The sequence below is a fragment of the Nelumbo lutea genome, chromosome 3 (genome assembly GCF_056320005.1).
Source record: "Nelumbo lutea isolate HS-2025 chromosome 3, American lotus-T2T, whole genome shotgun sequence".
NCBI lineage: Eukaryota > Viridiplantae > Streptophyta > Magnoliopsida > Proteales > Nelumbonaceae > Nelumbo > Nelumbo lutea.
This window is the reverse complement of record NC_142686.1, coordinates 54,376,170-54,392,666: the sequence shown is the minus strand read 5'-3', so window position 1 is coordinate 54,392,666 and position 16,497 is coordinate 54,376,170. Positions and strand designations below refer to the sequence as shown.

The 16,497-nt window shown below is 35.8% G+C and overlaps 2 protein-coding genes across 3 annotated transcripts in view; both read right to left on the bottom strand.

The window, feature by feature from the left end:
* Positions 1-552: 552 nt before the first annotated feature.
* LOC148865032 (glycolipid transfer protein 1-like) lies at positions 553-9,007 on the bottom strand. The gene is made up of 6 exons (XM_088976352.1): positions 8,791-9,007; positions 5,785-5,946; positions 2,056-2,222; positions 1,727-1,862; positions 1,191-1,322; positions 553-846 (listed from the first exon to the last, which is right to left on the bottom strand). Exons 2-6 carry the CDS (start codon positions 5,932-5,934, stop codon positions 811-813), a joined length of 621 nt encoding a protein of 206 aa, XP_088832478.1. The 5' UTR covers positions 5,935-5,946; positions 8,791-9,007; the 3' UTR covers positions 553-810.
* A 7,126-nt stretch (positions 9,008-16,133) lies between these two features.
* Positions 16,134-16,497, bottom strand: part of LOC148865031 (rab GTPase-activating protein 22-like) — a 53,368-nt gene continuing 53,004 nt past the window's right edge. For both annotated transcript variants that reach the window (XM_088979768.1, XM_088979770.1), the window contains exon 11: positions 16,134-16,431. In XM_088979768.1, coding sequence (XP_088835894.1) covers positions 16,420-16,431 — 12 coding nt within the window. In that variant the 3' untranslated portion in view covers positions 16,134-16,419. The remainder of the gene's footprint in view (positions 16,432-16,497) is intronic.

Here is a 16,497-nt window from a genome sequence, read left to right as displayed (position 1 = left end):
CCTGTCTTACAAAAGCCCAGATCAGCTGACCACAAAACACATTGCTGGCCACGTTTTATATGCTTGTTTACTGGCTGTCAATGTGCTACGCATATAGCCAATGAGCTAAGGTTCAAAAAATCTTTACATATCAGCCAATATATATTGCGTCAGGCCCTTCCCGATACACCCTTACAGGGGTTGTATCAGGCAAGGGCCTGGTTCAGATGGCATCTAGGACTTAAACCGGCCCCTTCAAATCAAAAGAAAAAAAAAGTAAAAGCTAAAAAAAAGGGCCGATACTGGCCGACAGTATCGATACTTTGAACCTTACATACAGCTGTGTATTACGATTTACAGGCAATGTAACCAGCAACGGGATTGATTGCAAGCAAAATCTCTGCACACACTCTGAAAGCAGGGGCATCCAATTGCACATTGGGAACATCTCCCATGAATGTCAGATATATATGTACAGGAGATATTCCTAAATGTTGTTGGATGCCATGTGTGCTGAGTTTTTGCTTGCAGGAGATTTGAGCTCATATAACCAATCACAAGTGAACACATCAGTTTTCCATATCCCGCCTCTATTCAACGTGCGCATAGAATGTGCTTACCATATCAGTGCTCTTTCCAAGCACAACCAACTCGTTAAAGGGAACCAGGAAAAGAGAGTTATGCTTATGGTTGCGAAATACAGGATTTTTAAAACTAAGGTCTCTGTTTATCTGGACCAAAAGGAGACCTCTTTTATGCTTGAGATTGCAAGAAATACAGGATTGTCAATGGTAAGACCTTTGTTGTTCAGGAGCAGAAAGACCTCTCTCATCAGGAAGCTTTCAGGTCGTCCAAGCCAACACTAGCCTGTAGATAGGTTAAAATAATTATCAATATGATTGTATCATACCGTGATTACAAAATTCGTTTTCTAAAAGCATGCAGATAAATTTGTTTTTTCTCTATTTTTTCTTTTCCTTCCAGCCAACCCCATTTAGTTGGGAAGGCTTAGGGGGTGTTCAAAAACATAGTTGATTTTATTTTTGAAAACAAAAACAATTGCCACATCAGCAAAATTATATTGTATTTTCTGATGTGGCAGTTGCTTTTGTTTTCAAAAATAAAATCGACCATGTTGTCAAACACCCCCTTAGATGATGAAATGATGATAGCAGCTAATCAATATCACTCCTTTGTGATATATATCTTACCAAGAACTTGTGATTCTCTTCAAGAAGCGGAGCAAAGTTAGAACAAAATTTCTCAATGTCTGCGTTGAGATCACCTTTTCCCCCTATTACCTCCATGAACTTCTTCCTATCTGGAGCAAGTTTCATGGCAACCTGCAATTTCAGTACATAATAAGTACAGCAAAAATATCAAGTAATTGAAACTTTCCTTGGAACAATTGTGGCTTCTACAGCATGTTCCAAATCCTAATTACATCTCATGCCAATTTTTTGCAATTAGTCAGGATTCACATTCAGATGTTTTTGACAAAGAGGTTCTGGACAGATGGCAGCCTGATCAAGACACCTCCTTTATCAAGGCTTTGGACCAACAGTGCAAGCCAAAATCTTGACACTGGTGGAAAGAGGGAAAAATAAAGAAAGATCATTTCCAAGATAAAAGAAGCATAGTAGTACATAAAGGTTAGTATGCATGAATAAATGGAAAAAAATATATCTATAGCAGTTAAGTATTTAGAATATTTTCATATCTTATTTTCAGGCATAAGAAATATTACAGTGAAACTGGAACTGGCAAGCCATCCATGCCATTTTTTCAAGGTTTTGTTATAGGAATCTGTACAAGCTTGAGGCATGGTCCAATCTGCATGCTCCAGTAAGTTGCGAAACAGTTCCACCAAGAAATCCATTGCCCTGAAGAAATATTCCAATCATTCTTTAATTAATATGACAGCTAAACATATGTCCTCTTGCACTTGCATTCATGTATGCATAATGGACATGCATAGTGACTTCACCTGTAAGATTTCTTTTCCCGGGGAGGGGGAGCAAAATAAGTAATGACATCTATATGCAGAAACAAGCAAATACAGACACTATCTCCAACCTTGTTAACCAGAGAAGACCATTGGTGCAACTGGATGAAGCTTTTGCTGTCTTAGCTTCGATCTCTACTCGAACCATACTGTACAACAGGTTGAACTCTGAAGGGTTCGAAGAATATTTGGATTCCAATCTCTGCAAGAAAAAAAAATAAAGAAAAAACAAGAGATACATTCACATTCAAGTGTCGTGTTAGAAGTTTACTCTAGATAGATTAATAACTGCAGATCACTCTCAGAAATCCAATTTAGTAATGCCATAATGCCACTCAATGAAAAATCTGGCCTTGTTGTACTGAGTTAAAAACGTTCTTGACAAATGGTTTCAACCTATTTGAGCACCTAAGCAGAGCATTAAACTTGCTAAAAATTGGACAGCAGTTTTCAACTTATCTGTGAAAAACTTCATTGTTACATTCTGCAAATATATAAACATAAAGCACTTCCCCATCTTTCTACCTTTTTTTTTTTTTGCTTTAATGTTTTGCCACACCTTCATAATCAATATCATTGTTACTGTTGTAGTCGACATCATCTAAATCCACATGGATCCTGATTGGCTACTTCACTCTAGCTTGGCACAACTTTGTCATCTTTGGAGTAATTTCCTTACCCAGCTTCTCTCAACCCTTATATGTTGTCATCAAGGCACCAAACTCTATGCTTACAGTGGGGGGTTGGAGTAGTACCTAGAAGTAGAGAAAACTCCCATAATCAGTTAATTACGAATGTGAACCAGATATTTCCTAACTGCCTCCAAATTCACAACATTTGTTTATGTCAGCAGTCTTGAACAGGATGCATTGACAAAGGGTCTAGTATACCAACTCTTGGCACTTGGCACAACACTAGTAGACTCTCATTGATGAAACTTAAGACAAAAAGATTTGGGGAATTAACAGTAGTAAAGGTATTAGCCATGGAAGGAATAAAACAGAAAAATTTTTGAGAACCAAGGTCACTTCCTTTGAGGGTCTTAGGGGAAGAGTTATGGCCCTGATCAATGCCTGGTTATTGACTAGCAAGAAATTTAAAGCTATTAGCTATGGGAACCTGGATAGAAACCTAATAGAAGTTCTGTACCTCTGGTTCTACTCCCTATCTCAGTCCTGTCACTGAGTCTAGGCCTCATGATTTAATCTTGAAGTTTGACATGTTCTCTTTTTCTTTTCTTTTTGAAAGGTAAGTATTGAATTGCAAAGACAGGGAAACCCCAAAATGCAGCCCCATCAAGAAAAGAGAGCTGGTCGTGTGAACTGTTCACTGTTCACATAATTTACAAAAAGAGCAAACAGAAGAAAATCAACCAGGATCAGGGAGGCCAATGATTTGGCTCCACTGGTTACAAATAAAGCAGATGGAATGGAAATCCACTGAAGTCCCTCTTAAGTGCAGCTCATTTTACAGAAGTACAAGTGTCCATTGCCATTTGGGGGCTGGTGTATAGGGGGATTAATTCTCAATTCCAAGGGCATTGTGATTTGGGCTTTTGATCGGTGAGCTGATGCCTCTGAAGCTGAAATTAGAGTTCTCCTTGTGGGCTTGTGTGCTGCTAAATTGATCCAAGTCAACTCTAGCTTCCAGGTTTTTTCGTTTCTTTTTTATTTGTACATCATCTCATGCACATCCCCCCTATGTACTCAAAGAGTTACATAGGCAGAAAACTATCACCGAATAAGTAATCCCTGTAAGCGCCAGATTTAGCTAGACTGTTAGCTTCAGAGTTTAGCTCCCTTGGAACCCAACCCACGTGAGCATTCAAGGAGGAGAGGATGTCTCTTGCTTCAGCCAAGTAGTGAGCTAAGGCCCAAGGCCCACTGTCAGGATTAGTGAGCCAATTAATGGTATTGGCTGAATCTCCTTTAATGGTAAGATTTAATAAACCCAGGTCTCTTGCAATCCTGATGCTGGTTAAAGCTGCCATGACTTCAGCCTTTGTTGAGGAAGCTATCCCAATTGGCCCACTAAAAGCCCAACTGATAGTACCATCTCTTCAAGGTTTCTAAAGATGGACCATGGACATGCCAGCAACTTGTGGATGCTATTAGTAATTGGCATGCATGCCACATGCCAAGGTAATAATGGCAGCAACACTATGACAGAAGAAAGAGAACATTGGATGCTGAAAGCCATTTTAAGTCAAAAGGTTAAGTACTGCTAAAAGAAACTGAAACAGAAGGTTCCATGGAAATGAGCCAAATGAGCTGAAAATTTGTTTAGACCACATTACTGTGCAAACTCAAACAGCAATTTCACTAAAATACAACATCCGGTAGGAATTATAAAGCAAAAAATATCTCGTAAGAAATTTTTTTGAAGGAGGGTCTCTTGACTAGGATCTCAATAGTGCACATTTATTGATTATTGTGTTCAAGTTACAAAGCTTGGTTATCCTTGTATATAGAATAAGAAATGATGGGTTCCAACTTCCCACTCTTTTAATAAAACCACATTGTTTTTTCTGCTTTACTTTATAGCAGGAACAAGCTTACGACGGCATGTTGTTCACACCACCTCGTCTTCAGCTCTGAAAATATCCAAGGATTTGTTTGAATTCCATGTCATTTTGCATTAATTGATGCTTGTAGAGTAACACTTAGTTGTGTTTTTGGCACCAGTGCACTACCATTGCTATAGGTTTGCATTCTTTGTTTCCATCATCAAATCCTGCCACAATACCATGCCATCTTCATATCTCTTGGTATCTGTTTGCCTCCTTGCCATGGTATCACTCATTAGAGTAAGCTCATATTTTAGATCCAGAGGATACTCAATGATAAAATTGTCCAAGGACATGATGAGATTTCCCATGCAAATACAAGCTTTGATACTGAAACAGTAAGTATGTGTTTGGAACCGTGGACGTTTATTGACTAAATGTTTTGTACTTGATTTGTTTGGAAAACCAAGAAAAGCAATGATGAACCCGTTTATTGACACTTAGGCGCCGTTAGATGCTACATCAACAAAACTGTGAATAAACGCCTACCCATTGGGGGAAGTGCTAAAATGAAGCTTCCCCCAATGGTAGGCGTGCACGTAAACTGAAGTCTACTTTTGCAAGTCCATATGCGTATGGATTCACATAGTGGGGGGAATGCTGAAGTGGCACCTATCGGCCTATGTGGCAGTGTTTATTTAATAAACGCCCATGGTTCCAAACACCCAATAAATCAGTGGATCCATGATATGTAATGAGCCCTTGCTACTTTTTCTTATTAAAGGGAAAAGAAAAACCTTGTCTTTCTGCAAATTGTTAATGGATAAAAGATTATCTACATACTTATCAAACATGGTGGCAAATGAAAGATCTCTCAACCTTCTTATGCACACTGTAACAGCATATTAGACATGTAAAATAGCATTGAAGGAAATTAAGAAAAATATGTTTGGATTTCCAATATTTTTACCAATTAGTCTCAGAAGATTTGTCAATTTAATATATGTTTTCAAAGAAAACAGATTGATTCGTGTTCAAAATTAAATATAGACATTGAGGGAGAAAAATACCAAAATATGGCCTTTAGAAAATTACTCTAAAGTAAGTACACGACATCTAAAATGGAAAGGAATATTCTAGTACCAACAATAGATTCATTACAAAACAAAGGAACTGAAACAGATTCACGCTATCATATAGCTCTACAGATAGTACATTAGAGGATTTGAGATTGTTCTCAAGTCAATTATAGTTATTTGGCTCTCTAAACCAGGAGAAGAAGTATGATTCAGGCAATTCTGAGAGGGAAATAATAGAAAATTATACCTATAACAGGCAATATCAGTTTGCAGACATCCAAGAAAGGCTTGGTCAGCATTTCCCCTTCTTCAGACTTTACATGCTTCATTCCTTCCAGGGAGGGTGTAAACACAGATCCTTCCATTCTTACAATTTACTGCATAAATAATGAACATTGAAAATCAAATTTATTATTCTAGCAAAAGGTTCTGACGTATATGCAAACAAAGCAAGAAGATTCTTTGATATAGGCTAGGGCCATTATGGCATTACCCAGCTATGGACTTGGCATGATTCAAAGTATCAATACGCCCAATAGGCACAAACATGCATATTGGGTGTTTCAAACCCACATAACTTTTTTTTTTTCATTCTTTTGGTTCCTGGCCATCTGGGGTCTTGACTCTTGAAAGGGGTGTAGACTGGATATAGACCCAATCTTTGGATTTTTTTTTTTCATTTTTCCCCCTTTTTCTTGGCACAAAGTGGACGCTCCCAAACCAGCATTGTCATGCTTATCAAATTGATATTTTACCAGTAATGTCCCCTCAAAAACATTTTTGGGTATGTATTATGTTTATGCTACTGCTTAATTTCCGTTTTTGTATGACAACATGTTACATATAAGCACCACCCTGTCTAAAAACAGAAAATGTGTAGAAGGCCAAAGCAACAGGGTGAAACTAAAGTAACTGCTATGGGCCCGGAAATAGGATCTCGTCACGGTCGGTCCACGGGGAAAACCTCCTGTTTTCCCTTGTCCCTTCTTGATGAACCTATTTTGGTGCCTTTGGTGATTTGTTCAAGAGATCACCAACTCTCCTAACTCACTTCTTTAACTGAATATTCGATATCCTCATTCAATAATGGTGTCTCCTTAAATAGGAGATTACAAGAGTCCTAATCTTAGAGAGTCTCCTTGCTGAATAGGGAGACTTCCAATTCTATCTTGCTAAGGATAAGATAAGCTAATCCTAATCTGATAATAAGATAAACTAATCCTAATCTGATAATAAGATAAACTAATAATTCTAATCTGATAACTTACTAACAAGATAAGATAAGAGCAATAGAATAAGATAAGAACAAGCAAGATGATCTAATCTAATCTGGCGGTGGGTCAGGTTCCTGTTGCTGCCGGCGGCAATGGTACGTCTTTCCGAGGAATTCGTCCATAACATTACTCCCCTCTTGGACTACGAGCTTGTCCTCAAGCTCGAACTCTGGATATGTGGCTTGGAACTCTATCAATGGGATCCATGTGGCTTCGGCCGATGGTAAGCTACACCATTTCACCAAGACTTCAAGAACTCCTTGATTGAAACGAGAGCGGATGATAGCTTTAGGTTGGGGAATCAGTTTGCCATCTTGTAGGGGTGGCAGGGAGGGGACTTGGTTCGGAGGAACTCCCCTAAATGGTTTCAGCAAGGCGATGTGGAAGACATCATGAATCCGGCTGGTCTCTGGCAGTTCCAGCTGGTAGGCCACACTGCCAATCCGTCGTAGAACCTTGAAGGGCCCATAGGACTTAGGGCCCAGTTTCGGGGCAACTATACTAGGACTAGTAATAGTTGCTCGGAGAAGCTGTTGTTGCTGTTGTTGTTCATGTTGTTGCTTCTGCTGCTGCAGTTGTTGCTGTTGTTGGTTGTCTGGCTGCTGTGGCTAAGGGTGTTGCTGCTGCTGTGGACCAAGAAGAGTTTGTTGCTGCTGCTGTTGTTTGCCGGACGGCTCCGTCAAGTCTGGTCAGAGGCTGTTTGTGGTTACAGCCCCTTCTGGATTCCTCTCCCTGTTAGAGAAATACGATTCCAGCAAGCGTCGCAGCAGCTCCCGGACATCGTCTTTGACCTCACGAACCTCCCTGCTGGTTTCTACGAGCCTATGCTCCAGTTCGTGGACCCTGGATGATAGTTGCTGCAGATCTCCCATGACGACCGGCTCTGATACCAAGTTGTTATGGGCCTGGAAATAGGATCTCGTCACGGGTCGGTCCACGGGGAAAACCTCCTCTTTTCCCTTGTCCCTTCTTGATGAACCTATCTTGGTGCCTTTGGTGATTTGTTCAAGAGATCACCAACTCTCCTAACTCACTTCTTTAACTGAATATTCGATATCCTCATTCAATAATGGTGTCTCCTTAAATAAGAGATTACAAGAGTCCTAATCTTAGGGAGTCTCCTTGCTGAATAGGGAGACTTCCGATTCTATCTTGCTAAGGATAAGATAAACTAATCCTAATCTGATAATAAGATAAACTAATCCTAATCTGATAACTTACTAACAAGATAAGATATGAGCAATGGAATAAGATAAGAACAAGCAAGATGATCTAATCTAATCTGGCGGTGGGTCAGGTTCCTGTTGCTGCCGGCGACGATGGTACGTCTTTCCGAGGAATTCGTCCATAACAGTAACACATATGTTGAGCGAAACAAGTCAAACGTTTAAGTTAACCAAAGAAAGCCAACGTAGACAAACTGTTCAGGTTCATACAAGTAAACGGGGAAGATGGCAATTCTTCAACTTCAAAAGGTTTTCTTACAGGAAATCCTAAATAAACAAACATGCAATCAGAGGTGGAGAGACATAACCAAGAAAAAACTACATGAACAATCAAAAGCATCATAAACCTATACTGGTTCAATCAGATCTAGATATGATCACCCAAGTGTCTATGAAAACAAAGCTTCCGCCAAAGCAGAGTATTGATTTATAAAAATTAGACAAAAGAAGCGAAAAAGAACACAGATCTTCAAAAATTAGACCGGATCTAGCCATTTTAATGATTCAAACAGTTTCAGTACAGAAATATCAAAAAATAATTACGACCCTTCATGCAATTCCTACAGTCAAACAAAAGTAAGCACCAGAACACCTCAGATATAATATTTTAAAGACGAGTACATCATACGATCTCTAGTTCGGAAATATAAACAACAACAACATATAACAGACTAAAGGAAAACAGGGGCAAAACTATATTATTATCTCAAAGCATGCAAACCAGTTAACAATTACAACTCTGCGTTCGTTTGTCCTGTAAGGAAAAAATGTTATACGAATGTTGCAGACGACGCAGAACGATCACGGTGTTTAACAGATCCAAGAGGCTCCACACGAAGAACAAATAAGAGAGATCGGACCCTTCAATCTAAATATAATATAGAATAAATAGACAAAAGACGGACAATTACCCTTGATATAACTCGATAAACGACAGTATGATTCGATTCTCAATGAGAGTATATGGACAAATGCAGAACAATAATGGGAAACCTTGAGTCGAGAGCCCGATGAATCTGATTCTCAGCCAATAAAGCCTGAAAAGAAAGGTGCTTTAATGGCGAACAGAGAGAGAGAGGGGGTGTCACTGTTGCCTGGTTTTGAGAATAACTGTAACGTTGTTTGGAATCGAGTATCGACGGAGCGCCACAGGAGGTGGCCCCCACAATTGTGACAGCAGATTCTTTAACGCCAGATTGGAATCTCTTGCACACCATACCCCACCTTGTCCTTATGACACGTTCTATCCGACACCAATCCACGGGTAAAACTTTTTCGGGCACCATTTTCATCAATTGGGACCCTATTTTACGTGTTTTATGGGTATTTCCTTTTTATTAAAGTAGTGAATTATATTTATTAATATTTTAAATAATTATTAAAATTTTACAAAATAATTATTTCAAAAAATAGCTTTTTATTAGAATATAGATAGTTTTCTTTTCTCAAGATACATAGAGGCTTAATGATTAATCGAAATTGATAGAATGTAAGCATAAGTGGTTGTGGATAACCATTTTTGTATTTTCTACATTTTTTAGGAATGGATTGAAAATGGTGGTAGTGGGTTATGGATTTTAGCAACAATTTCTCAAAATTTGCCATGTGTCTAGCTTTCTAAAAAATGATAAGGCCACTTGTCTGAACGATGGTAGTGGATTGTTCACTTTAATAGCAATTTCTCAGAAAAATTGCCATGTGTATAAATTTGAAAAAGCCAGGTGTCTGAATGGTGGGGGTTATAGCTTGAAAGCTTTTCTTTAATTAATTACCACATACAAAATATGTACATCTAATATCATCATTATCTAAAATTATTAGATGTACATATTTAGATAATGATGATATTAGATGTACATATTTTGTATGTGGCAATTTTACATCATTATTAGTAATAATGTGTAAATTCTTTTCTATTTTTTATTTTTTGTGTATAAAAATAATTATTATTTACTACATTTATTTTTGTTTAATATGATGAATATTTTTAATAGAGATGTGCTTAAATATTTTTCTAAAATGATTTTTGTTTTTGTAATTTTTTGTGATTTTTTCTTTTAATTTTTATTATTTAATCATGATATCATGAATTGACTTATATTTGAATCAAATGGTTGAATTGCTTAACTACCACCTACATGAAAAAATAGTTTATTTTTGCGTCAGTTCTAAAACGAAAAATTATGGGTTTTATATTGTTAAAAATATTGAATGTAAATCTAGTTAATAGAATTTATTGTTGAGAAAAAAACCTTAATAAAAGAGAATTGAGTAAATACCTTAAATAAAAGACTTAATGAGAGGGAATTGAATGAGGTGAAAAGTGGTGGCTCAAGTCAATGATTAAAATATTGGTATCAAGTATCATATCGGACCGCTCATATACAGATACTGATATGGATACGAATACAGATACGTTTTGGAATCGCATGGATACAGACAAAAAATATGGATACACCAAAAAATGCATATAAATTCTATAAATATATTAATAACACTATATTTAAGATTAAAATAACCATAATTAATGTATAAATATATAAAAGTATACATTCTAAAGGTATACATGAAGAAATATACTACGGTTAATAGAGTAGGATGCATAGAAATCATAAAATTTTTTTGATAATGTATCAATCAAGAATCCTAAAACATATCATATATATGTTTTACAATACATGAATAAAGCTATTATTATGTTATTTTCTACTGGATTTCAAGGCAAATAACATATGCAACTATTATACATGAATTATTATATTGATTATTTTCTATTTTATAATTTTAAGTTTTAATATTAACCAAAAAGTCAACTAAGAATTAATTCTCAAATGTTTAGTTAACAATATTTTTATTATAAAATGTAATGAAAATATCATTTAAAATTTTATAAAAATATATAATATTAACTTAAAATATATCAAATATATTAAATTTTTTAAGATACACATCATATGCAAATTCATAATTTTTAACTACTAAATTAATTATTCCATTATTAACATTTTTTCATAAATTTTGAGATAAAATATCAAATTTTTATATAAATGCCGAATAATGGATTTGAAAAATTCAATTTATATTATATTCTTGAGTATTTTATAAATAATTTTTTATTTTTGTAAATAATATAATTTACTTTTATTTAATTCAAATTAAAATAGTAATTAATAATTTATTCTATTATTAATATCTTTATTTGTATAAATTTCTTGAGATTAAAAACCACTTTTTGATATAAATGTGGATTTAAGAAATTATTTATTCTAGTAGTTTACAAAATATTAGTTTTGAATATTATTTTTTATTGAGTTGGACACAAATGTATTTTATTTGTCTGCATTACATGTGAACACTAAAATTGATAAAATAATATTCTATTTCTCTCGTTATCATAGCTTGAAATGTGGTATAGTGGATTAAGAATGCGGATGAGGTTTTAGCACTGGGTGATTTGGGTTTGAATCACTCCAGTTGCAAGTCATAGAGCATTCGACTATCCCCTATAGCCGATACCGATACGATACGCACTGTATCGGATAGATCATATCAATATTTAAATCCTTGGTTCAAATTACATTTTTTCCCTCACAAATAGAGAAAAATTAAATTAAAAAATAGGAGAATTTTAGTAAAAAGAAGTCCCACAAGTTCATTCATATTTTTATTTTTATATATATATATATATATAAAATTTAGTTTTGCATTTGTATATTTTGTGAGTATGAAGGGGTGGCAACAAGCCGAGCTTTTCACGACTGCTCGAGCTCGTGAAAATAATATATATAATAATAAAAATATTATAATTATTAATTTTTAAATATAAAATAATATATATATATATATATAATTTTTATTTTTATAAAATATAATACGAGTCGAGCCGAGCCGAGCTCGAGCTTATGAACTTTTGACTCAAGTCGAGCTCGAGCTTATGAACATTTGACTCAAGTCGAGCTCAAGCTCAAGCTTAGCACTATTCAGCTCGGCTCCGCTCAAATCCACCCCTACTTTGTACTATCTAATATAAAACTTGTACTTTTTGCCTCATTTGCATTCATTAGTAATGCAATTTTTGTGTCCAATTTGCATTTCTCTCTCTTTCAATGGGGCTAAACAATTGAGGGGATTCAATCCTAAGTCTCCCTTTTTTTGATAGATATCCTAAATCTCCACTGCAAGCCTACAACCAAGAGAAATACCAACAAGTCAATTGACATCTTTGCACCACTATCTTCCTATCTCGACTCTCGCTTTCCAATAAAACATATTCCAACACCCTACGAACATTATGGCACTGCACATCTCACTATGAGATTGGGACCACCATAAAAGTGAGACCCGTTATGTATAAGAAATGCGGTGTCAGATCATGTTGGTAGGTGTTGGAACGTATTTTGTTGGCAGTAAATCCATATTCATATAAAGTGGGGACTGCATCATCTTGCTTCCTACTTCACTCCCAAACAAAAAAAAACCCTTCTCTTTCCTCCATTTTCTTTCATAAATTGGGGACTTACATTTTACTTTAAGACAATCAAATATGGAAAACAAGAAAAGTAGAATTTACAGTCAGCCCATTTGCACTTCCTTACATTGTAAATGAAAATTATGTTGCAAACAAACTAAACCTTATGGTCACGTTTGTTTGGGGTGGAAAATCGAACCTGGGTAAACTTTACACCCCGGTTCGATCTTACACATGTTTGGAAAGAGTGTAATTTTACACCGTAAATTGGTGTAAAACTGATTTTTGATTTTTTTTACACCAATAATCAATGTAAAATATGCATCAAAATTATCGGTGTAAAACTTACGTCTCTTTCTTCCTCTCTCTCTCTCTCTCTTCGCAGATCTAAACCAGCCTGTGATCTTTCTCTCTCTCTCTCTCTCTCTCTCTCTCTCTCTCTCTCTCTTCTTATTCTTCTTCTTCTTCCCCTTTTTTTTCTTTCTCTGTTCCGTCACTGCCGCTGCAACTAGTTGCAGTTGCAGCGGCAGATCTGAACCCAGGGCAGCAGCGACACTGACGGTTTCTCTCTCTCTCTCTCTCTCTCTCTCTCTCTCTCTCTCTCTCTCTTCTCCTTCTCTCTTCCTCTTCTTCTTCTTCTTCTTCTTCTTCTTCCCTCCTTTTTTTCTTTCTCCGTTCTGTCACTACCGCTGCAACTGGTTGTAGCAGCAGATCTGAACCCACCTCCGACCTTTCTCTCACCATCTAATTTTTTTTTTGTTCTCTCTCTTTCTCTTCTCCTCCTACTTTTCTTTCTTCTTCTTCTTCCTCTGCTTCCCTCCTCATCTGTGTAAATTTTCACAGAATTTACACCTTGACAATCAAACATGGTCGGTGTAAATTTTCAAAATCTACTGGTCCCAATTTCCATCGACAACTAAATTGGTTCATATTTCCCATTAGTGTAAAACTGTATTTACACCTAAAACAAATGCAGCCTTGTGGAAAAAATTTGTTACTTTTCTCCATTTATTAAGGATGTAACTCGAGTTGGGTTGGATTGAATGGAGAATTTGTTAAATTTTGAACATGCCCAAAATCAAACCTGAGCTCAATGTAGTTTATTTTCTTAGGTTGCCTCTAGAATGATTCATCAATAAATATGGAATGTTTAGTCTGCATATGATTTTTCACTTAGTAGGTGTCTGGCATCAATGCCATTTCCTTAGAAATTGGAACCACATCAGCATCACATCAGGAATCCATTTTTATTTTTGGGGAAAATTTTGTTGTTTGGTTAGCCATTTTTTGAAAAATGTTTTCTCAGACCAGTCATACCTTGGAAATCAGGAAAGATGTGGTCTGAGAAAATGCTCTTTTTGGTGTTTTCCCGTTTTTTCTACTGTTGCTAGCAAATAGTATGCTGATATGGCATTGAAAAATGCTAAAATGCTAAAAATTGAGCTTTGAGGCCAAATGAGAGGTTTGTGGCAAAAATAGCAGGCAAGGTTATGGTCTTTTAAAAAATTACACGAGAATTGAGTCACCCCAATCATACAACTGAATGCAAAATTATGACTTCCAGAAATTTGAATAGATTTTAGTTTCTTACTTATGACTTAGTGACTCGATTGAAGGGTCAATGATTCAATTGCTTGGGTTGACTGGATTTAAACTAAGTCAACGATTTTTTGTCAAATCCCAGGTTTTAGAAAAATCAGACCAATAATGGTTCCAATGGTTTGACCATCCAGGTCAACAGTGGATTGCAAATGCTAGTATGAAATAGGTTTAAACAAGTCAACATTTCTAATAACTGAGCAGCCTAAAACCGTTTTTGGCCGCAGATTCCCAGATCATATGGTACAACCATTTGGTCCAGTCCAAGTCTCGCAATCCAAAGTTATGACTCGAGAATTGAGTCACCCCAATAAGCTCCATATTGGGTGTATTATATCTATCTTGGGTCACTGAAACGTTAGATGCATGAATAAGGTTAATATCCTTCTTAGAGATGTCCTAGTAACTGAGACCTAATTGTTTGTTTATTTATTTATTTTTACTTTTTAAGGCTCAGTTTGGAAAGACTACAAATATAAACATGTACAGTGCAAATTAGGGGGTGTAAATGGATCGAATATGAATATGATTAGAAAATTTGATATTCAAATTCAAATCCGATTAAATATTCAAATATTCGATTCAAATTTGAATTCGACTAATTAATTATCTTAGGTAATTAATAAATATATAAAATAAATATTTTATTTATATAAAGTTTATAAATTATTTATATAATTTAATTACTATATATAAATTACATAAAACATTTAAATATTTTTTATATTATATATACAAATTAAATAATTGATCGAATTCAGATATTTATCGAATCAAATCAGGTCATATCCGAATTTGACCGGTTAGATATTTGAATTATCTGAATTCGATTCAATTATATCAAATCTCGAATTCGAAATCGGATTTTCGAATACCGTGACACCTCTAGTGCCAATACAACCATACAAGGTTTAGAAATACAATATGCAAGGTTTTGAAGTATACATATTTGTATTTATACTCTTCCCCAAGTGAGCCTTGTGTATCATCAAGTTGAAACACATGCAATTTTTTTTTGGTGTATCGTATGTATTGATACTTTGAACCTTGCTACTATTTAAGCTTGATAGATGTCCCTAATTCCTCGTATTTATTATATCACTCGATTCAAAAACTGATACAATCGTACCATACTTTGGACCTTCTAAACATGGATGTGTTATAGACAATTGTTTGGACAGCCATCTCAAGTTTAACAAAAAGAGTCTGTCAAGCTGTAAATTGAAAGTGGAAGTCTGGTATTAATAACAACTTAAAGCGATAAAAGGAAGGCTTTGGGTCTAGGCTCATGAGCTCTATGACTGGCCCATTCTTCCAATACTGGAAGATTCAAAAGGTTCATCTTTAATAGGATCAACTTAAGCCAACTTCTATTGGTCCTCATAAGAAATGAGAATGCAAAGCAACATATTGGTTGATCTAGGAGTTTCAGTACCGTATTCCACCCTAATGGGTCTTTCTTTGTTTTCTTTTTGCACTGTAATTTTATTTGTACTGGTGCAAAAGTATGTGAATGCAAATAATTTGAGTGCAACATCTGATTTATTTTTGTTTCTGCTTTCTTTTGTTGCCTGGTTGCATTGCAAATGGAATAAAATAAAACCTCAAGCAAGGCAAAAGCCAAAGCCAAAATGCTAAGTGATCATGCATAGTGACCTATGCATGCTAAGTGATTCAGATTAGCTGAATGTGATGGCTGTCTAGTGATCTATGGAGCCAATAATAACACCCCATGCCAGCCATAGATGCTAAGTGAGAGATTGAGTGTTATCATTGGTTCCACGGCCCACTAAACATCCATGCATTCAGCTAACCTGACATGAAACCACTGATAATGCCCCATGCCAGTGATAAATGCTAAGTGAGAGATTGAATGGTTGTAGACCCTATGTATTTATGACTGCTATGGGGTGTATATCATTGGTTCCACAGCCTGTTTAACAGCCATTGCGTTCAACTAATCCGCTCCCGTGTGTGGGCACGCACACCTTTCATATGTAATAGAACTGTATTTAATAGTTCAGAGGAATACTCATGCACTAGTTAAAAAGTTAGAACTCTAGTCTGCACTTATAGAATTCCACCAAGCTGATCATACTTCATAACCTGATGAACCTTCCCCTGAGAACACTGTCCTTTTCTTTCTCAGTATCTTTACAAAGAAAATTTCTCACAGAAGCTATGACTCTTAGGAGAAGTTTTCGGATAGGGTTCTCTGACATCCACAACATGAACAATTGTCCATTCATCTTTCTCAATATTTGTCTCTTTGTTGAGGATCAATTACTGCATCATCTACACATAACCAGAAGACAGATTCTATGTATATTGACAATGAAAAAAAAAAGTATAAGCAAAGGC

Bases quoted from the DNA above. Each gene is read 5' to 3' on its own strand.
- LOC148865032 (XM_088976352.1), bottom strand. From the start codon at position 5,934: ATGGAAGGATCTGTGTTTACACCCTCCCTGGAAGGAATGAAGCATGTA. The intron at 1,323-1,726 runs GTAATATTTCTT...CTGAAATTGCAG, and splicing joins TTGCCAGTTCCAGTTTCACT to GTTGCCATGAAACTTGCTCC. The intron at 847-1,190 runs GTAAGATATATA...ACCTATCTACAG, and splicing joins AAGAGAATCACAAGTTCTTG to GCTAGTGTTGGCTTGGACGA.